Genomic DNA, 22,332 nt, shown 5'->3' with positions numbered 1-22,332 from the left:
TGACTTTCACATGCTTCACACATCTCCTGCTTTGCATATATGCACCAGTTTCTGTGACAAGGTCTATCACTAGACATTCTTTAGAAGTGCTGTAATTCAGATAACATGCTCCAAGAAAAAACTGCCTCGTAAAGGCATCTCAATCAATGAACTGATGACAAATGACTTTGAGCCTCTGAAATCAATGAACTCTGTTTCCAAACAGCTTACTTGCTCCTCTCCCTTTTTGCTAATAAGAGCTTTCTCTTACGCTTTCCTCACTGAATGCATTTATGGCTTGTCATGGTACACATTCCGGATTATAATCTCATTTTCTATTCCCAAATAAACTCAACATATTTGGAGATATTTTTCTCTAATGTGTTTTTTCTAGGTTAATACGATTGGGTTCAGAAGTGGGATAGCCTCGGAGACAGATTTAGTGACTCTTGAAATTGGGTGAAGCACCCACAGAACCCTTTTAGTTTTCCACTTCCATGGTTTGCTTCTTTCTGTGCAGGTAAATCTTCTCAGGTCGAGCTTCCTCCCTTTAGTAGTAGCCCCTTGTTGACTTTGTTTGGGATCTGGCTGGGTTAAGGTGCCTGAATAAAGGATCATGCATCTCTTTCGGGACTATAAAAGACTCTTTTGTCTTTTCTGGGCAAGTCCTTTCTTGTACAAAGACTTGTAAGTCTTTGGTAAGTGCACTTTGGTTTCAGTTTTGTACTGAAAGTTTGCGAATGCTTATACTCTAGTTGTTGCTTTCCTTCTGTTTCTGAACACATTTCAAGAGAAAATTACTTTCTAATAAGGATGGGCTCAGGTTGACCCTTTAAAAGCCATTAGGGTTGTCACCATCTTTCTATGAGAGACACCAGTCTCCAAAAAAAAGTCTCCCATGGTAGGATAAACTGGTACACAGACAGGCAAGATTACCATTAGGGAGCCTGCCAGTCTCAAGAAAAATTCTGTACAAGTAGGATACTGCAAAGCAAAACACGCTGGTCCAAACCCCTAACATTCCCTGAGAGGGAATGTTTTTTTGCACTCCAGAGATTACTCTTATTTATTTATTATTATTAATTTTTAAATTTTTTCCCAGCCACATGGTCTGATTTTTTGTTTGTTTTTGTTTTTTTGGTGCTGGCCTATGCAAGGATTGAAACCCTTGACCTTGGTGTTAAACACTGTGCTCTAACTAACTGAGCTAACTGGCCAGCCCCTCATAGTCTGATTTTATTATTTACTTATTTATTTATTCTTTGAGAGATTATTAAGAAGCAGGATGGGATTCCCAAAATTCCAAAGCATATAATAATGGTCCTCTTTCTGGGACCTAAGCCAGCTATATGTTTAAAAATTAAGGTCCTCTTTCATGCATGTTTTTAAATCAATGGACAGAGTACACCAAAACTAATTTACACCTTCAATGGCCATCCAACTAGTCTTCCTTATAGGTAAATTGGAAAACCTAGGTCCTAAAATTAAACAATCTGAGTGGGAGGCCTTCTTCAGCAGGTACCTTGAAAGTTCTAAGATATTCAAGATTCTAAAACTGTCTTTTGGGCCGGCCCATGGCTCACTCGGGAGAGTGTGATGCTGATAACACCAAGGCCATGGCTTCGGATCCCATATAGGGATGGCTAGTTAGCTCAATGGGTGAACATGGTGTTGACAACACCAAGTCAAAGGTTAAGATCCCCTTACCGGTCTTCTTTTAAAAAAATAATAAAAATAAAACTACCTTCCTACAAGACACCATCTTGAAATTAACTGAGACAAACCGTTAAGAAAAAACAAGGCCTTAGGGGTTCAGACTTTTTCCTCTCCAGAGATTTCCCCTTCTCTTTCCTCTGCTCCTATCCTTCTTTCTCTGAATTACCTTTTCTTCTGGTTTCCTTGACTCCCCATACACCTGAACCTATTAAAGCCTATCCCTTTAAATTTAAAAGTACTGAAGATTCTTCTAAGCCCCAAATTCCTTTCTTTCCTTAAAGCAAGGCTGAACTTTGAGCCACTGCCAAGGAATTCTCAAAAGTCACTGAAGACCTTCACTGATTTGCTGATTGAAGAATTCAACACAGTATTTCAGGCTTATCAGCCAGGTTTTTCTAACTTATATCAGTTGGTTCACATACCTGTTGGTGAAGGCCAGGCCCAAACTGGATGGATGAAGCTCACTGGCCTAATCCTGAGCTGGACTTGGAAAAAAACACTCCCAAAGACTATGAAAAAGCCCAAGGTAAGTCAAAAAGCCTCCACCAAGAAAAGCCTATTCTTGAGGCTTTTCCTAAAACATTAGACTGTAATAAAATCCAGACCTGTACTCAAGAATCTAATGAGCCTGTCACAACTATTACAGTCAGCTCCAGGTTGTATTTAAAGAGAATTCTGGATTATCTATGGATGTTTAATCTACTCAAGTAGCCTTTAATTCTATGTTTGTGAAAGGCCTTTTTTGAGAACTTTCCCAGCTCGTTAAAAGAGCCCATATGGAATGGAAAGCTAGGCCCATGTACAATCTAGTTATTTGGCAAATCAGCTTGTTTGCAACCTTGAGGACACCACTAAAAAGAAAACTACTAAATTCTTAATCTCCAATTACAACACATGGAAGCTCCTGAGTGTAAGTCAAAACAGAAACTCCTGGGCTGTGACACGACCGCAAGAGACCAGGTCACTGGAAAAGAGACTGCATCTAAAGAAAGAAGGATTCTTTTTCTCAATTTTCTTTCCTCCTTTCCCACCTGGTGACCAGTCTCAATTAAGGGGATCCTGAGGACCTACAGGGGCTTTTCCCAATTCTTCCACTTAATTGTCTGGGTGAAACAACCCTTCAAATTGGGAATGAGGTTTTAACGGTGCTCATAGATACTGCAACAACACTCAGTGTTGTTAACATCATCAGCCTCAATCAGCCCCCACCTCAGAGTAATAAAAAGATACAACTGGTAGGAGTTTTAAATAAACCTTTAACAGCTTTTCTCTCACAGCCCATTCTTTCCCACCCTGGTCCTCTCCAAGACAAGCACTTCTTTTTGCTTGTTAATTCTGCCCTTGTCCAGCTTCTCAGATGTGATTTTTTTGAAAAAATACCATGCTGCAATTTCTTTTTCTCAAAAGGGAGAACTAATTCTAGAATGTGACAAGCCAAACTGTGCTGACTCAACCTTTGAGTCCTCTGACTCTCTGAGTTCCCTCATTTGTTATGTCATTCCGTGTTCAGAGAACAAAAACAATGCCACCCCTTCACTGCTGAGTCAAGTACCTGTCTCTTTATGGGCAAAATCATCTACTGATATTGGAAGAATTCACAGCACATCTCCTATTAAAATCCGGATGGATCCACTAAAACTCCTGACTAATATTAAACAATATCCATTAAGCCAGACTGTAGTATAAGGTATTAAATCTATTATAGAAGTATATAAAAAACAGGGCCTCATTCCATATACTAGTCCTCGTAATATGCCGATTCTACCAATTAAAAAACTAAATAACCATGGTGGAGGTTTGTTCAAGATCACAAAGCAATAAATAATTTTGTTCATAGTATCAAGTGGTCCCAAATTCACATGACACATTAAACTCAATTCCCATTAATAGTAGGTTTTTCATAGTCTTTGATCTATGTAGTGCATTTTTCAGTATTCCAATAGATCAAGCCAGCCAGTATCTTTTTGCCTTTACCTGGGAAGGCCAACAATTCACCTGGACAGTAATGTCCCAGGATTTTACCAAAAGTCCTTATTTTTCTCAAATATTAAAAGCAGATTTGGAGGATATGGTTTTTTCCTAAGGCTCCACTTTACTACAGTATGTAGAGGACATCCTTCTTTGCTCTCTTTCACAGGCAACCTGTGAAAAAATACTGTGAAAAAGACAGTATATACCTGTTAAAGCCACTGGCTGCTAAAGGTCATAAAGTCTCTGCTGTGGTTTGAATGTTTCAAGCTCATGTTGGAGTTTGATCCCCATTGTAACAGTGGTAAGAGGGTAGGAAATCAGACTGTGGTATTTGGGAAGTGATCGGATTGTGAGGTCTCTGTTCTCATGAATGAATTAATACATTCATGGATTAATGGGTTAATGACAAATGGGTTATCATGGGAATGGCACTAGGGGCTTTATAAGGAGAGGAAGAAGCACCTTAGTACATGTGCTCTTGCTCAGCTTCTTGCCATGCGATACCCTGCGTCACCATGGACTCTGTAGAGAGTTTCCACAGGGAACAAGGCCCTCACCAGACTGCCCCCTCAATAACTTCCCAGCCTCCAAAACTGTAAGAAATAAATTTTGTTTCTTTATACATTACCCAGTTTCAGGTACTCTGTTATAAGCAACAGAAAACAGACTAATAACAGTCTCAAAAGAAAAACTGCAGCTAGTAAAAACACAGGTGATATATTGGGCCATTTAATTTCAGAAAATGGATTACATTTAGACCCAGACTGGATTCAAGGTATTGTGCAAATTCCTCAGCCAAAAACCAAAGGCCAACTCCATGGGTTTCTTGGACTTGCTGGTTATTGTTGTAACTGGATCCCTAATTTTTCTGTTTTGGCCCAACCCCTGTATGTTTTACTTAAGGTTACCAAACCGGACCTCATTATTTGGACAGAATCTGAAGAACAAGTTTTTAACAAACTAAAGAAGTAATTGGCAAATCCTCCAGCTCTAGGTCATTCTAATTTTATAAATTTCCCTTTTTCCTCTTGTATATAAAAAGGAAGGAAACACTTCAGGAGTTTTAGCCCAAAAGCATGGAAGTCAACACCATCCTCTATGATAATATAGTCAACAATTGGATCCTGCCCCCATGGATTCCCTCTCTGCCTGAAAGCATTCCCTGCTGCAGCCCTGTTAAAGCAACTGAGGAGATGTTCATGGGATCTCCCCTAACTGTATTTGTGCCTTATGCTGTGTGTGGAAGCTCTCTCAAACTCATATCACACTCAGCATCTTTCAGCCAGTGACTTATTTTCTATGTGCTTCTCCTACTTGCTGCTCCTCATATCACTCTCTCATGGTGCCATAATCTTAATCCTGCAACTCTCCTGCCCTTTCCTTCAGACAAAATGCCACAAAACTGCCTAACTCTGACAGACCATCTTTTAACTTCTCAGGAAGATCTGCGAGACTCCCCTAACAATGGTGAGTTGTCCTGGTTTACAGAGGGCTCATATTTTTAAAATGACACTGACAAATACTGTACAGGCAATGCAGTCATACTTCCTTTTGAAGTTGTGGAAGCAGCGCCTTTGCTTTTAGCCACTTCAGCCCAACAAGCAGAGTTATTTGCCCTTACTTGAGCCTGTCTCCTTGCTAAGGGAAAAACTGTTAATGTCTATACAGACAGTAGGTTTGCCTTTGGAGGTGCTCACAATTTTGGAATGTTGTGGAAGCAGAAATGTTTCCTTATTTCCAATGGAGACAAAATAAAGAATGGGACTTACGTAAAAGTTCTTAGATGCAATACAATTACTTGCTGCCCTAGCCATTAGCACTCTCTGGGCATTTGAAACTAGACTGTATAGAAGCTAGAGGAAATCACATAACTGATAATGCAGCAAATAATGCTACCCTTAAAGGTCCTACTGTTCAAATCTGTCATGACCCAGATGGAAAGCTTCCCAAAAGATGATCTTAAAACCATTATTAAAGATGCACAAAACTGAGCACCAGAAGCTGAAAAACAAATCAGGAAAAATAGTGGCTGCCGGTTCATTGATAAAGAAAGGCTCTGGTTTGGGCAAAATAAAAACCCTGTCCTGCCAGACCTATGAAATTTCCATTAGTAACTACTGTACATAAAGTAAGTCACTGTGCTATAGAAAAAATGATCACTTTTATAAAATGCTGGTGGGTAACATGAATAAAGCAGCCAAAAATGCTTATTTAGCCTGCCCCACCTGTCCTAAATTCAATCCTGGAAAGCCACTGTGCATAGCCCCTGGCCATTTTAATCTCCCTAATAGGCCATTTGAGGTTCAAGAAATGGATTTTACCCAGCTACCTCCTTCACATGGATACAAATATGTTTTAGTCTCGATCTGCATGTTTTCCCATTAAGTTGAAGCATTCCCCTGCAGACTAGCCACCACCTCAGCAGTGGCTAAAGTCTTATTAGAGAAGATAATTCCTACTTGGGGTACTCTCTTCAAGCTTCATAGTTACCAAGGAACCCATTTTACCAAACAAGTTATAAAACAAGTGCATTTCTCATTGCCCAGTCCTCTGAATGCACCATTAGTACTCTTAAGACCCAGGTGGCAAAGTTTACAGAAACTTTACAATTGCCATGGCCAAAAGCCCTGCTTATAGTGCTCCTTAAGGACTCTTCCTTTTGGATTGCATATGCTCTCACCTTTCGAGATAATTACTGGATGTCCCATGCATTTGGCCTCAACTTCCTTTGACCCAAAGTTAATAAAAGGTGAAATGCCTCAATACTGTAAAGGTATAATCAAGACTGTGGATAAAAATTGTACTCTGGTAGAATAATCTTTAAACAGTGTGCTCCACGGAGACAAAGACCTAAAGTCCCATCACCTACAACCAGGAGATTTTGTCTACTGATAAAGATATTTGCAAAAGGACTTTCTCCAACCTCCCTGGAAAGGTCCATACCAGGTCCTGTTAACCAACTCCTGTGCTGACAAACTTAAAGGAATTGATTTCTAGCTACATGTATCTCATTTAAAGAAAACATCAGCTCCTAAGTGGACCTGCACTCCTGTAGATGAATTAAAGCTAAAAACTTCCAGTATTCAAAGCAGATGACATCTGAGTTGACTGCTTTTTCTCAAGATGTCTGGACCAGGCCTGAATACCCTTTCCTTGCTTTTAATTTTTACTTTATTTTCTCCCTCTTTTCCCTGGAAAGACAATGCCCTTATCCACATTTCCTAGCCTGTCGCCATAGGGGGAAACCATACTAATTGTTGGATTTGTCATCAGAAACCCCAATAGGTTCATGACTCTAGTGACCCCCTACTTCACCCTGTAACAAACCCCAACATCCCAGGTCCAACCACCTGTACAGACTGTATTGGTGGAAAATGTAAAAGTAACTTTCTCATAAACCTGTTTTGTCCTTGAAACGATATTTGCCCACTCTACTGGTTTGAAATAATTCTCTCACAGGCCTGCTTTGTTTTTGAAGTAATATCTTGTCCTTGAAACTATGTTTGCTTGCTCTGGCTATAAATCACTGCTTGATCTTTTGGCTTTTCTAACAAGAGCTTATCTGTACAGACTGCATATCCTAGCTAAATTGCTGAGAAAAGAAAAAAAAAAAAAATGTGTAAAGAGCCCTGGAACAGTCCACCTATAAAAAGCCTTATCACATGTAGGTTCAGGGACCAGATTTCCAGAGCTGGAGCCCATCTGGTCCTGCTAGCGTAATACACTCCTGGCTCTCCAACTCTCAGAGTGTTGGGTCGCTTCCTTGCCGTCCATTTTCTACCACATTTCCACTGGACCCTCCATAGGGTTCAACTTTCTCATCCATCTTCAATTACCATCCCTGTCTTACCTACTCAAAGCGATGATCTCCTAGTTAGACCCTAGAAATGGAGAACGGGTCATTCCTCTTAAAATATATGCAGAAAAAGTCACTTGAACTCATTTCGAAGGGGAGGGCCATTAGCAATATGCAGTAATATAACTGACCCCTAGTTTAACTATTATACAAAGAAAATTTATAGATGGAAGATAGAAGAATTGTCTGTGCTGCTATAGGATATATTTACTTTTGTGGGTGAGATACCTCAATATGGGTCTCTAGACGCTGAACAACTGGAGGCCAATGTGGATTGGGATATTTGAATACTTTGTTGTCAATACGTAACAGATCTGAAACTGTTCTGTAGAATAATAGCTGGACTAGCCCTTTCATTACATCAAAGGGTCAAGAGTGAGTTACCTGGTGAATTACAAGATTCTGAATTTACTTCCTTTTGCAGATCTTTTTTTACCATGGTATGGTGTAGCTGCTAATGAAGAAATGATGAGAAATTTATCTGCTACCCTAGGAATTCTTACCGGCTCCACTGCAAGGGCTATTGCTGCACAACAGCACTGAACTTCTCTTGCCAGGGTAATCTTAGACAATAGAACTGCTCTTCATTATCTATTAGCTGAGCAAGGTGGTGTCTGTGCTACTGTTAATACTACATAAACTCCTCTGGGGAAACTGAGATTCGGTTGCATAAAATAAGACAACAAGCTGCACGGCTACAAGAAGTCTCACCCAGTTCCCCGTGGTCATTTGATCTATTTAGTTGGCTGACTTTAAGTCTAGGTTCATAGCTTAAAACCATCATACAAACTGGAATTTTCATATTGCTGTTATCTTTGCTTTGCATTTTCCTTTTTAATGTGTACTTGTTGTCTATCAAATATCTGCAGAAATGCAACTCCTGACAAAATAACATTGGCCCAGCACTCTGATATTACAACTAACACCTAAGGAACAGAGAAAAATCAAACCTGATGAAATACAAACAACCTAGGCCTAATAACTTCTTCTAACCTCCTTGTTGCTCAAATGTAGCTAAAATGGTCTTGACACTGACTTCCAACTGTTCATCATTTCCCCCCTACCATGGGATGAGAACAATAAACCAGGACATGTCCATTTCAGTGTTGAGGGACACTTAAACCCTGACAACAAGCTAATTGATCAGTGATGCTTTCAGAGAAAGATCTTTATCAAAAAGGGGAAATGTGAAAGTTGATGAAATCACTTTCTGTTGGACTCAGACAAAATGAGAACTGGGAAGGCATGAAGGAGGCACGAAGGCATGTATTGTGCTTGCTTGTCTGAAATAGGAACTGTTTTCACACCTTTCATGTCCTTCACGCATCTCCCGCTTTGCACATGTGCATGTTCCTGTAATGAGGTTTACATGTACATACCTGTTTCTGTGACAAGGTTTATCAGTAGACATTCTTTAGAACTGCAGTAATTCAGATAAAATGCTCTAAGAAGAAACTGCCCAGTAATGGCATCTCAATCAATAAACTGATGACAAATCTGACTTTGAGCCTCCAAAACCAATGACATGTACAAGAATGTTCATGACAGTACTGTTTGCAATAGCAAAAAACTATAAACAACTCAAATGTCCATCAAAAATCAAAATGATAAATACCTTAGAGCCACAAAAATGAATGAACTACTTTTATGTGGCTACACACAATAACCTGAACGAATCGTAGGAACATACTATTGAGCAAAAAAAAACAAGTTCCAGGAGAACACACATAGTATGATCTTATTTGTATTAAGTTAAAAAACGAAGACAATTGTTTAGGGATATAGGCATATGTGATAAAACTTGAAAGCGGGTTCCTGAGGATTAGGTACTAGGCAGCCTGCCTGGCCAAGGTCAACAGGGCGGGGGGAAGAGAAGAGCACATGAAGGACATAAATGAATGGGAAGCTGAAATACCAAAAAGTCTCATGATAGCAGAAGCCACTATGAGGAAGAGAAAAGGGTCCAGAGCTGGAAGCATTTCAAAGTAAAGAAAGTACTATTCTTCTCATCCATAAGAAATCCGGTGGGTGAAACTCAGAAGACCTGTACTACCCTCCAGACCTGGACTACCCTCTAGATGTTGTCATTACCTGCACTACAACCTCGGGCAAACTTTCACTTTCTACGGGGCTGAGGATCTTTAGATCAATCAAGATAATGCATGGTGAAGGGGTCGAAATAAATACCTTCAGAGGATGGGTACAGATAAATTTCAAGCTCATCAAAGTCTCAACTAGAGGCAGATTTATCAAGACACTAATGACATTTGAACATCTGGACCCCATAACTGCCCAAGCCCCCTTCCAAGGCCCTGAGAAAAGCCCTAACCATTTTGTATTATTTTCCTTGTAGAGAGCCCCCAAATGGTATAAACTTCAAGTTCCACAAAACCTAAATCAGCCCCAACCTGAAACCCAAAGTGGCTAAATGCTGAACACACAGCCAGGAGAGACTCCTGTTTAAATTCTCTGTTTCTATTGAATTTTCCTACCTCAGGAAACCATCTCCTAATTCAAACTGTATTTCTCTCAGGAACTAAGAAAGTTTGAAATCTAAGAATGTGACCAACAAGGTCCCAGAAATCCCTGGCTGTGCCGTTTATTCTTGTACAGAGAACTCAGGATACACTGAATCTTGTTGAATAACTCAATGCAATGCAAGATTATTTTTCTAACAAGGCCCTTTGCTAAGAAGGTGCAAACTAATTTTGGCAAATATATGGGCTCACGGATGACAGAGCACAACCACTTCTGCATTGTATATAACCTACTTTCAAAACACTATGCAATCTTGCCCCAAGGCTGATAGCAATGCTACATGCTCCATGCCCTTAGCAAATGTTCCTAACCCCCAGATCTTCTAAACCAGGATCTAGAGAGGCAGTAATGCAGGGTCCATAGCACAGGCATGAGAACAAGTACTATTCCCACCCCAGCATTTTGTGGATCAAAACCCAGAACTCCTTGTACTTTGTCTTCTATGTGAATGGAAGAGCAGAAGCTGGACCAATGATCTGAGAACACGGAGGAATTTGCCATCAGATAGAATACTTTCAATAAGAAGAACAATCATCCAGAAAAGGGATTTGCTTAGTAGAGGTTGAGGAATTTGTGGAGTAAGTCGGAACTCCTCCTCCACAAAAAGGCAATATTCAACAGGGAATGAATAGGACTTATAAGAAAATGTTACTTTGAGGAAGCAAAAAAGGAACATGGAGTGAAACCCTGTAAAGTTCATGCAAAACCAACAAGGTTCTTGAGAGTTTTATTTTATATAATTCAAGGATTTTTAGTATACTCACAAAGTTGTACAACCATTAGTTCTTGAGAATTTTATATCAGCAGAAGCACTGCCAACTTGGACTGAAATGGACAGAGTATACAAAATGAAAGGAGACTGCTGGACCCCCACAATTCTACTGGCAAGAAGCAGGCTGATAAAACTACTCAGCTACAAACAGGGTGCTATCTACCTTTCACTGAATAACGAAGGATGTACAGAGGAGTAGCCACAAGCCCAGAGGGCACAACCATGAACCCAGAGAGAAACCAAGAGCTCAGAGGGTAGAACCAAGAGCCCAGGTGGCAGAGCTAAGGACCACAGAGAATTATTCCGAGGCCTTGAAACCTAATCAAGGAACCACTGTCCTTTGTGACTAAGAGAGCTGAACCAAAAGCCCATAAGGCAAAACTAAGAGCTCAGAGGGTAGAACCGAGACCCCAGAGAGAAGAGCTGAGAGCCACAGGAGATAACTTCCAGGCCTTAACCCTAATCAAGGAACTGGAGTTGCCCAGCTGGACTTCAAAGCTGCTTGGGCTGGTGACTCCTTTTTACCTTCTATTTTTTCCTTTTTTGAGCCTGAAGTCTATAACTGTTACCCTATGCCAGTGCCACCTTATGTTGGGAGGGCTGGGGGCAGATAACTTGTCTCTTTAGTTTTACAGGTCCAGAGACACTGAGAGGAATTGTGTTCAGAAGCTGTACTTCATAGATTACACCCTTGAGCCTCATCTACATGGGATTTAGATAATCTCGATAATGAGATTTTAGATGTTTAAGCCCATGAGACTTAGGATTTTGAACTATTGCCATAATGGGATGAGAACCTTGGGAGGTGGTGACTATTTTGCATAGGAGAGAGATGTGAATCACGGGGGCTAGAGGGTAGACTGTGATAGGCAGAAATTTAAGATGCTGGCAGCAGAAGAGGAATTCAGAGAGATCCAAAGTGTGAGAAAGATTCGACACAGGGATGTTTTTCTTTGCTGAGATAGAGGGGGTCACAGGGCAAGGACCTCCAGGAGGAGGAGCTAAGAGCAGTCCCTGGCTGACAGCCAGCAACAAAGCAGCGACCTCAATCCTACAAGCAGAAGGAACTGACAGGCCAACAACCTGGATGATCTTCCCCAAAGCTTCTAGATAAGAGCCTACTAGCCTGGCTGATGCCTTGTCTTTGGCCTCATGAGACCTGAATTTAGCCAACCCTGCCTGATAGTAGGGTATTGTTTTAAGCTACTAAATTTGTGGTAATTTCTTATGTAGTAATAGAAAACTAATCCAGTTTTTTTTTTAGGTCCACAGATTCTACTTCTGGAAACGTTGCTGTTCTAGCTCATTCTGAGAGCAAACCTCAGGCAGCAACAAGAGAACCACGTGCAGTTCTGGGACCAGCTCTTCCTAGCACAAGTTTCCTCATCTACGAAATGGGTGGATCAAAGGAGAAAAGCTGTAAGAAAACACTTATGCAACAAGTCTTTTCAAATATCAGACGTACTGTGGTTTTTTTTTTTTTGGCAGCTGGCCAGTATTATCAAATGTATTATTAATCACAGTACCCATGCTAATACCTGCAAAAGAGGGACCCTGACATAGCCAAGGAAGTCATAATTGCTTACCTTCCTCAGGCCAAGACTGTAGAGTGCTGGAATAAAGATATGCTCCGTCTCCTCCTGTTAGAAAAGTACCCAGGAAACACTCATCTCCCTTTAAAAACAACAACAACAAAAACAAAAAGAGCAGGTGACTTATAAATACTCACAGTATCAAAAGTCCTGCCTAATTGTGTCTGTCAACAGTAGGTGAGTCAGACTCAGATATGCCCAACTTATTCCATGGCCTTTGGTGTTGCCTGGCTCTTTGGCATGGTACTAGCATCCTTGATTTGTGCTGAGAAAAAGTGTTAAGGTCCTCTCGGAGTACAGGCGCCAAAGCCTGCAATGCTTGTTCTTGTTCCAGTGGATTTACTTCCCCTTGGCCTGAAGCCTTGATGTCTCAGCTCTACATGTCTAGGCCAATCAGGGATCTGTTTTTAATAGTACTGGGAGATTAACTACCCCTTACCCAAAAAGACCTAAATGGCAAAAAGAATCCCTCTAATAGTGTCCCCCATAAATGGTTATCTCTAGAGCTCTGCTGGAAGGGGGAAGAATGCAAATAGGAAATGAACACAAAGAAGTACAGATCGTTTAGATTAGCAGTATTATTTTAAATTTTCTTCTTTTTTTAGGGGCTGGCCAGTATGGGGAACCGAACTCTTGACCTTGGTGTTACAAGGCTGTGCTCTAACCAACTGAGCTAATCAGCCAGCCTCTAAATTTTCTTTATAAATTATTTACATTTTATTTTGATATGATGTTAACACTGAGAATAAGAAGGTTGCTTACCTTCACTGCTTGCTGGGTTTTCTCAGACAATTTTACTTCATTATCTTCTACCTGTGTCAAAAAGGAATGCAGATTTTCAGTTTACTACTTCAAGGGCAAAACCCTGTTGGGTCTCCCCATTTCCAGGAGACTGACTGAGCAGTCCCTCTACCATCCAGTGCTCTCAGGCCCCAACACAGCTGGCAGAGTTGGCTCTTGGTCATCAGGGCTCAGAGCCCAAGGCCATAGTGGGCTCTCTCACTGGGACCTGAGGTCAAGCTAATGAGCCTATGACTTGCAGAGAGGATGTGTTAATCTCCATTCACATTTCACTTCAGAGAAAAACAACTATTTTTTGAGATAAAGGACAAAGAACATTTTAAAATATTTTCAAAGAGCATGTTTTCATTTAAACATATTCACGTTAGTGGGTGACTTTTCTTCCCTATGAATGTCTGAACTGTAGAAACAGAACATAAACAGATTCCAAAATAGGTACTGAGATCATTATCAGCCTCACTTCTGTCATACTTTCTACGTCCCAAAGCACCAGAGTTTCAGACCAAGTCCCAGTGAGGAAATGGGACTTTTCTACATGTAGAGAGATGTTTCTGTAAAAGCTCAGCAGCAACCATTCTGAACAGAGAAGGGAGCTACAGGATCCACTTCTCACTATTTGTGTGATCCTGGATAGGCTGTTCGTCTTTTAAGCCACAGTCTCCTCATCTGTAAAATGAGTGTGGTATTTCTTCCTTCACAATTTAACAGGGACCCAAATAACTTAGTTCCTTTCTTTTGAAACTTTTCCAAGATTCTGAGAGAGTTAAAGGAACTATATTTGTATAAAGTCTGAGATAAAAACTTCCATTCCTGAACAACACTAGGATCTGACATCCCACCAGGACCCCAGCAAAGCGGCTCTCTTCTCAAATCTTCTCCCCTACTTCTCCTCGTTTAGATCCGCTTCCTCCTGATGAATGACACTAACCAGCCAGGAGCAGAATCTGGGTATGGCGGCTGTCAGGACTGTGTAGCTGGTTTCTGTGGTAACAGTGCCATCTGTAGGAAGACCACACACATGACAGTTATTCCCAATCACCTTAGCCCGCTCTGACAAGACTGTAAATGTCCCAGACTGTAAATGCCCTTCCCTTTCTCAGCAGCAAGGGCTCCTCTTATTAGTATAGTCAGATGCCCTCAGAAAATGAAAACTTCCTTATATGAGGACAGACAGACTAACGAGGAGGATGGAGAAAGGTTCCTCCATGTGATTAACGTTGGTGTTTTTTTTTTTTTTTTTTTTTTTTGTCCTTTTTCGTGACCGGCACTCAGCCAGTCCTATATAGGATCCGAACCCGCGGCGGGAGCGTTGCAGCGCTCCCAGCGCCGCACTCTACCAAGTGCGCCACGGGCTCGGCCCGTAACGTTGGTGTTTTTAAGAACAAATAGAAACACAAACACATTTAAATGAAGAGTCTTTGGCATTAGTCCTTTTTACCTTTACTTTCAATTTTTATCAAGGTAGTACAGGTATATGTACAAAAAATCAAACAGAACATTATCAGGCTCATCTTACCAGGACTGGATATTATCATTCTTTAAAAATTTTTGCCAACATAATGGATTAAAAAACGGTATCTAATTGTTGTTTCAAATTGCTTTTTCTTGACTAGTAGTGAGGCTGCCTGTGTCTGCATATCTTTTCCTATTTCTTCCTCCCTCCCCCCTTTTTTGATTTCTACTTCTATAAACTGCCTGACCAGGGCCAACCCCGTGGCGCACTCGGGAGAGTGCAGCGCTTGGGAGCGCAGTGGCGCTCCCGCCGCGGGTTTGGATCCTATATAGGAATGGCCGGTGCACTCACTGGCTGAGCGTGGTGCGGGCGACACCAAGCCAAGGCGATCCCCTTACCGGTCACAAAAAGACAAAAATAAATAAATAAATAAATAAATAAATAAGCTGCCTGTCCATATTTTTTGCCAATTCTACCATTGGGTAGCTTATCTTTTTCTTATTAATTTGTAAGAGCTCCTCATAAATTAGGATATATACCCTTTGTTAATCAGAAGTGTTTTATTATTTTCACCAGTTTATTGCTAGTCTTTTGCCTTAGTTTATGGCTTATTTTGCCAAAACGTTTCAAGGTTTGCTTTCCAATGACCATATACACTTACCCTTTTCTTTAACCAAGATGTGAGATGTCAAAAATGATTCTGAGAAGACCACAGATCCTAAGCACCCCCTTCCTCCCAGCAAGTCAGGAATGTCATAGATGGTCATACAAGCCTGTATCAAATGAGAAACCAGAGTTAGACTAGTTGCCAGCCCAAAACCTTCAGGGAGAGATCCATAAGAAACAGATCACAAAATTACTGCTTTAAGGCACATGGCAAAAGAATACAGAGTTTCTAAGGAAAGGTGGAAATATCTTGAAATATATCTCTGGGCTGGGAAATGACTTCAGAATCACCCAGGCTTCCCTGCAATTGCTCCTTGATCAGAGGCTAGAAGGAGAGTAACTTGGGCTAGAAGGACAGTAACTTTACGTTTCTATAAATTCCCCCAAACTGCTCATCCTTCCTAACCTAAGCAGCAACACAACAGCCTTCCTTCTTAACTGTGACTAGTCCCAGCCTATGAGAGTTAGAGATGTTTCCCCTAGGGTTCTGTACACTTGCATACTCTTCACATCCCCACATCGCCACACTCTCACCAACTTCTTCTTTGGTTTGCTTGAACTCTGAAAAAAGCCTGGTGGTCGTTCATTTGGTAAACATATCTTCATGGATATTTTGGGGTATATGTCAACACCTGCAAATGCTCCTTTCAGTACCAGGAACATTAAAAAAAAAGCCATCCAAGCTTTTATGGTCAAGACAAATAAAAACAGAGGCTTCAGTACCCTGGAATCAAAATTAGAACAACTCAGAGAGAGTTCCTAAATGGCTGGTAAGAAAGCTCTAATTTATCAATTAAAAACGAGTGAAAGTCAAACAGTGCTGAGGAGAATCCACCAGAGGAAACACAGAAACTGGTATGATCCAGATCCAGAGCCAGAGCCTGGGATGACCATGAAGATCTGGTGAGGGACATGGGATAGGTAGCACAATGAGCCCTCTCAGGTCCTGCCCTCCCAGCCTGAGCATTGCTGAATGGTAGGGTGCAGAGCTTTGGAAGCTAAATCCATCTTCACACATTGTTGTCCTAGCCTGGGACCCCAGTCCCACCTTTTAGGGCAGAGACAAAAGATCTAAAGCTTCTGAAGGAATTGCTGGAGTCTCTTATAAAAAAATAAAGGGTTGAAAAGAAAAAAAAAAAACCACAGTTAAAACAGAAGTCCCTGTTTTACCACGTTGTCGTGATAATAGGATATACAAAAGTGACAAGTGGGCTTTTATATTTGAGTTAACTTTCCAATTAGGCTTGACCAACAGGAAGGTTTATCTAAATCTGTCTCAAAGGATTTTGAGCATTTCAAGACACAGAACTCTCAGGCTACACTGTCCCTCTTAGGTGACAATGGGCATCCTACTTCTTTGGTTCTCATATCAACCAAGTAGACAGATCCTGTGGGTTCACTTTCATACTGAGAAACAGGAAAGAGGACACTTAAAAGAACAGATGTGGCATTTGTTGGATACTTGCTTTGTACCTCCCACCATGTGGCATGGGGAAGAAAAAATTTAACATGGTGCCTGTCTTTAGGAAATCTATAATGTATGCTGTAGAGACAAGAACATTGTTACATGAAAGTCATCATGACACGTTAGTATAGAATTACTCCCTAATTTGTGTAGTACAAATGGCAAGTACTATAGGAATACAGTACTTGTAGGGAGAAATCAATAGGGAAGGCTTTGAGGAGGCGGCGAAACTTCATCTCTGTCTGGATGGGAGGAGAAGATTTGAACAGAAAGCACCAACTTCCTGCCTCTTCCTTCCTATTTCATTAGCTGCTATGGAATGCATACATAACACAAGAGTATAATTCCCCTAGACTCCTAATCACCTACTATTGTGAAAGGCACCTTCTAAAGCATTGCATAAGAGTCCAAGGAGAGAAGTCAGGGATTTAAAGTCTAGCAAGGAGATAAAGTATTAATGCCTAAATATCAGAAAGCATTTCCCTATGTCTTAATGATGTCACAAAAAAGTCTAAATTAGTTCTAAAAGAACATTAACACAAAATGGTGACAGACAGGAACATGAACATTATAAAAATATATATTACTCACAACCTTAAAAAATTAGCCTTGTTGTACTACTCTCTGTAGATGAAACAACACTACTGAAGGGGACTTTGAGTTGCCTTTCCACTGATGATAGTGATAGGGATGCATTTGTACCAAGTCATTCACAGCTGTGCACCCCGTGACCAAAGCTTGGTGGAATTAAGGCTCAGGCGGTGGTCACAGAACAGACTCAAGGTATAACCTGTATCCACACATACTACAACCAGAGTCCAACTGAATATCCACCATCTTCTCATGCACTGCTTGCCAACCTTCTTCACATCAGGATGCAGAGGGGTAAATGGAGGACTCAGCTTGCAGCCGGCAGCAACTGGCCTAGAAACTCTGGCTCCCCCAGGCCATACCACTCCTGGGACCAATATATCAGTGCGTCTGTAAACCATTCCCCTGGCATATCAGTGTGGCCCCAGCACATGGGTTGAAAAGCTTTGCTCTGACTAACCCACTTCACTGGAGACCCAGGTCCCTATTGATTGTTGTTAGCTTATTAATTAATATTCCCAGGTCTCTGTTAAGGGCATCAATGCAGGTCTGAGAATGCAAAGAAACCACTGAAAACTCGCTGATCTGCTGATTGAGGTAGGCTTGTTCTCAGCTCACATTTCCACATGAGGTCAGAGCAATCTCAGTTACTTGGAGAAGGCTTCATAACCTTACAAAGAGGTGCCCCTGCCCCTCAGTTAAGCTTCTGGACCCTGGAGAAGCCTAGGCATGAGAGTGTGGATTTTGGTGGGCCTGGCACAGCTGCCTGGGTATCCTCAGAAAATACAGGATCCCCATCACTGCAGCTGAGACAGTCCTGAGAACAGACCACTTTGCTCAAGTAGCAGGTGGGCTGCCCAAGACCTTAACCCACTCCCACCTTACCCCTTGTAGATGTGCCTCTAATGGGCCATTCCCAGCCAACTGACCCATAACAACTCTGCTTACCGTCTTCACAAAGGATAAGCCATCTTCACTGTCCAGAGGCACAATTCTAGAAGAGGAAAGAGATGGGAGAGACATATGTGCAAGAATTTTTAACTGTACTGAAATTTACAACGTTCTCTTTCTTTCAGCTTGGCAATGACAACTCAGAAACTCAGATTACTCTCAGGGATTTTCAAAACACCAGGTTGCATATATGTAGAATCAGTATGTCGGCCAATGAGGTGAATTATGTCCACCCACACCCCCGCCCCTCAGCCTTTCAAGGGAAGCACTCAGGGTACAGGTGCACAGCTGTGTACAGCCAGCCCCAAGCCCAACGCTGTAGTGAAGTCACTGCCAGGTGTAGAACCGTGAGATCATCTATGTCAGTCACTACAAGGCAGCCTCTCCTCTCTTCATGCTCCTAAAACTTGACCCATATGAGGATGTACCACAATCATATACTTACCTTCCCTGATTATTCACAGCATGTATATGAAAAGTCATCTTTGATCTGTAGACCAAAAACAAAACAAAGCAAAACAAAAATCAGTCTGCTTTTGCTGACTACTGCGTTGGTATTCTCCTTGGACACTTGCCTCTGCAGCGTACCTGCTCTGAATTCTCAAGGCCACCCAGCGAGGTGTGTGTCATCCTTGCTTTACACAGATTTACCTTAGATACTTGAGATACCTCTCCCAGGGTCCCACACCATCAGCATGTACGGGGCCAGTGTATGACTCCAGTGATGGCCCTGCCTCTGTGCAGGTTCTCAGGGCTGACTTGACTCTTGAACCAGAGCAGGAGAGAATGACATAACAGGATTGTTGCCCACTGCAGAGTAGGAGTGACCCTCACTGCCCAAAGTCTCCTGCCCCACAGCCTTTTTATACTGCCTTGATCCTTCTCCTCTTTCCCACCTTTGGGTCAAGCTGCCATCCCTGCTGTGCACCCAAGCAGAGGCCATGTCTCTGCTCCTCACAGTCAACTGCTGTGGAGCCATGGGCAGGGTCGGGCCTTCAGAGCTGAGGAATAACCAGAAAATCTTTCTGGCTTACTCTTTTTGTAAAAGAAAGTTTCTGAATTGTCTAAGTTTAATTTCTTGCCTTACCAAGTACTGATTGGTCACACACTAACTTCCTGTGTGTGTTTATGGCTCCCCTCTCCTTCCCCTTTCAGGAGATCTGCTAATTTGATGCAGTGCGAAGGTCCTCAGTGAAGTGACTCTTGTGGAGGGAAGGCGGTAGGCCTGTATGTAGAGACTCTCCTCCCACTGCCTGGCATTTTCTCCATGTGCCTTCCTCCAGATAGGGTGGTACACCCAGGCCTAGAAGGCCTTGGAATTGAGAGTTGGCCTGCCCTGGGAAGGCTGAGTGGCCTAGGAAAGGGCCCAAGGAAAGGATGAGTGGAATGACTATGTCAGTCATGTCAACAGTAACAGAGAAGACCCCAACGTGACAGCAGCTAACATTTACATGCCTAATCACTCTACAAGATGGGTAGTTGAGGAAACAGATACAGAGAGTTCTCTATTTTGTCTGAGGTCACATAGCTGGAAAGTGAAGGAAGTTTCTCAAACTCAGGTCTGCCAGAAACAGACAGTGCAGGGCAGCACAAGGCTGTAAGGAAGCAAGCTTCCTCTCCCCCTGCACCCCCCTTTCATGGCCAGAGCAACAAGAGCCAGAAGACCCACAGGAAAGGAAACTTGAAGCCTAAAGCCTTATACCACAGAGCTCTGGCTTTTTCCTCCACTCCTGGAGCTGAAGCAATAGAATTCTTGTTAGATCAATTGACTGACTTGTCTTTCAAATGCTCCCTCTTACTAGCCAGGGCAACAGATGTAAGAAAATGTGGGACATAGAATGAGGCATCATAGGGCACACCCAGAAGTATTCTTAAATAAACTCCCCAGTATTGTTGTCTTTTGTATCCATTGCCTAAAAGTGCACAAAATGGTCCTCATGTGGGACAGTGGTTTAACTGGACTGGATCATTAAAATTTAGCTGTGGACAAAGACCCCATAGAGATGCACTGTGAGGTGCTGGGAGAGGTGATGGGAAGACCACCAGGAAGCCAGATTCCCAAAACATCTAGACCCTGAGACATGGCCAAGCCCAGGGTTTCTACCATCTGATTAGGCAGATGAGGCTTAGGGCAAATCACTTCTAAGCAGTGATTACCTTCACATGCCAGGGCCCCCGTGTCTAATAAACCTCACAACTCAGGTCCCCAGCTTTACCTTTCTAATCTCGGAATCTGGGCCTGTCAGGTGTCTTGTCGTTCTGCTATCAATTTGCCTCACATTCTAGCCTCAGAATGTGTGTGACTCTTTCTCATATAGTTCCTACATCTTTGGCTTCTTGGCTTCTCAAATAAAGGCCTGATCATGAATGATTCCCTTTTATACATCCGATTATTTTACTGCAACACTTCTCAAAGGGGAAATGGAATATAATTCATAAGGGACAAAAGAGTATTTTAAAAACAAACTTAAAAAATTCCTCATAAAAACATGAGACATTGCTTACCGTAGGGCTGCCTTAAACTGAATCAACTCAAAGGAATCTAAGCCAGATCCCAGGGTCTGCTCTGCTACCTCCTTGGCCTATAAAATCATTACCAAAACAGAGACAATTAGCTTTCACAGCAGCAAAAAGTATACACTTCACTGAAAGGCAGAGCCCTAAGAATACTGTGGCATGCCCCTCTATGTGACTACCCTGTATACATCAATAGATTAAAGTGAAAGCATTGTGTTAAGAGAAATAGGCACCTGCTTACTTCAGGCTGGGTTCACAGGAAAAACTACATTCAGGCATGTGGGCACTGGAACCTGATCTACCTGAAGAGATGTAATCAGCTGGGATGATGCCAGTGGAGTATGAAGACTGAAAAAATGCTTTCTCCTCCCATCTACCCTGACTGTAGGGGAGGGACACTGCCCTCAGAGTTTCTGCCAGATGCTAAGAATATTCAAATAGCTAGAGTTACAAAAGATCAGTTGAAAAACAAAGGTGTGAGAATTGCTATCAAAGGACATCCCATTGCTTTGCCTCTACCACTTAGCAGCTAAAGAGCTGAGAATCCCACATCAGTACCAGAAATTCAAGTTCAGTGAGGAGGGGAGACAGTGAGAAGCTGGTGACTATGGCTACAGTCTCTCTGATATCTACAGCATACACAACCTTTCCAATGTCAAATGGCTTCCTTCAGGAAAGGTCCTATTGGCATTGGGAGGCATCAAGCCGACTCTTCTCATCTCCTTACTGGGTCAGATATAGGAATCCAACTCAGCAGGGCAGGTTAACCGCAAAACAGCAAGGAAGATAACGGTCAGAGAACGAGAACACATGTGCTTGTCTAGGAAAGGCAAGTAAGATTTTCTAATCTTTAGCTGTTTTTAAACAGTGAATTATAGGAAATCAAATTATGTATCTCAAAACAAACACCTAACTTTATTAAAATTCACAGTAGAACATAACCTATATTTTTCATTAATTTTTATTTTCAAAAGTCTTTTGTTTAAACAATTAAACAAAGCAACATGCTACAGAATGATTTTTTTTAAACACAAGATGTCTACAAAGAAGTGCTAATTAGCTGTCATTCATAAGACAACAGCAGCACAGTCACAGGCAGCAGAAGCTCAGCACTCTAAAGGTATCTCTTTGCCTGGTGCCAAAGAGGCCCAAGCTCACACAAAAGTGAGTACCACAAGGTGTCCAAAGAATAAACAGATAGATAAGATGTTTTACATTAAAATAACAATTACAGAAAGAGAAACATGGTATTTAAATTACCTTTGTTAGACTGGAAGTTTTAGCATAACATGCAATGCCAGCCAAGACAGCCTCAATAACAGCAGCATATACCTGGGACAAGAGCCTACTTTAAAAACAAAAAATAATGGTTAACTACAGCATCACCAGGTGTCATCAAAAGCTGCATGCACATAAATAACAGTCCCTAAGAAAGCGATTTCTAAACAAAATGAGAAAAGTACA

At 41.7% G+C, this 22,332-nt stretch overlaps 1 protein-coding gene across 1 annotated transcript in view; it reads right to left on the bottom strand.

Annotated features, from left to right (window-relative positions):
* The window catches only part of DNAAF9 (dynein axonemal assembly factor 9), a 145,957-nt gene that overhangs the window by 58,082 nt on the left and 65,543 nt on the right, over positions 1 to 22,332 (bottom strand). The window contains exons 13-20 of the mRNA XM_063100122.1: positions 22,129 to 22,216; positions 20,857 to 20,933; positions 18,797 to 18,841; positions 18,349 to 18,394; positions 15,340 to 15,451; positions 14,154 to 14,224; positions 13,187 to 13,237; positions 12,419 to 12,506 (exon numbers count right to left, since the gene is read on the bottom strand). Coding sequence (XP_062956192.1) covers positions 12,419 to 12,506; positions 13,187 to 13,237; positions 14,154 to 14,224; positions 15,340 to 15,451; positions 18,349 to 18,394; positions 18,797 to 18,841; positions 20,857 to 20,933; positions 22,129 to 22,216 — 578 coding nt within the window. The remainder of the gene's footprint in view (positions 1 to 12,418; positions 12,507 to 13,186; positions 13,238 to 14,153; positions 14,225 to 15,339; positions 15,452 to 18,348; positions 18,395 to 18,796; positions 18,842 to 20,856; positions 20,934 to 22,128; positions 22,217 to 22,332) is intronic.

The sequence above is a fragment of the Cynocephalus volans genome, chromosome 1 (genome assembly GCF_027409185.1).
Source record: "Cynocephalus volans isolate mCynVol1 chromosome 1, mCynVol1.pri, whole genome shotgun sequence".
Classification (NCBI taxonomy): domain Eukaryota; kingdom Metazoa; phylum Chordata; class Mammalia; order Dermoptera; family Cynocephalidae; genus Cynocephalus; species Cynocephalus volans.
Note: the sequence above shows the minus strand (reverse complement) of the source record. Positions and strands in the feature narration are given on the sequence as shown.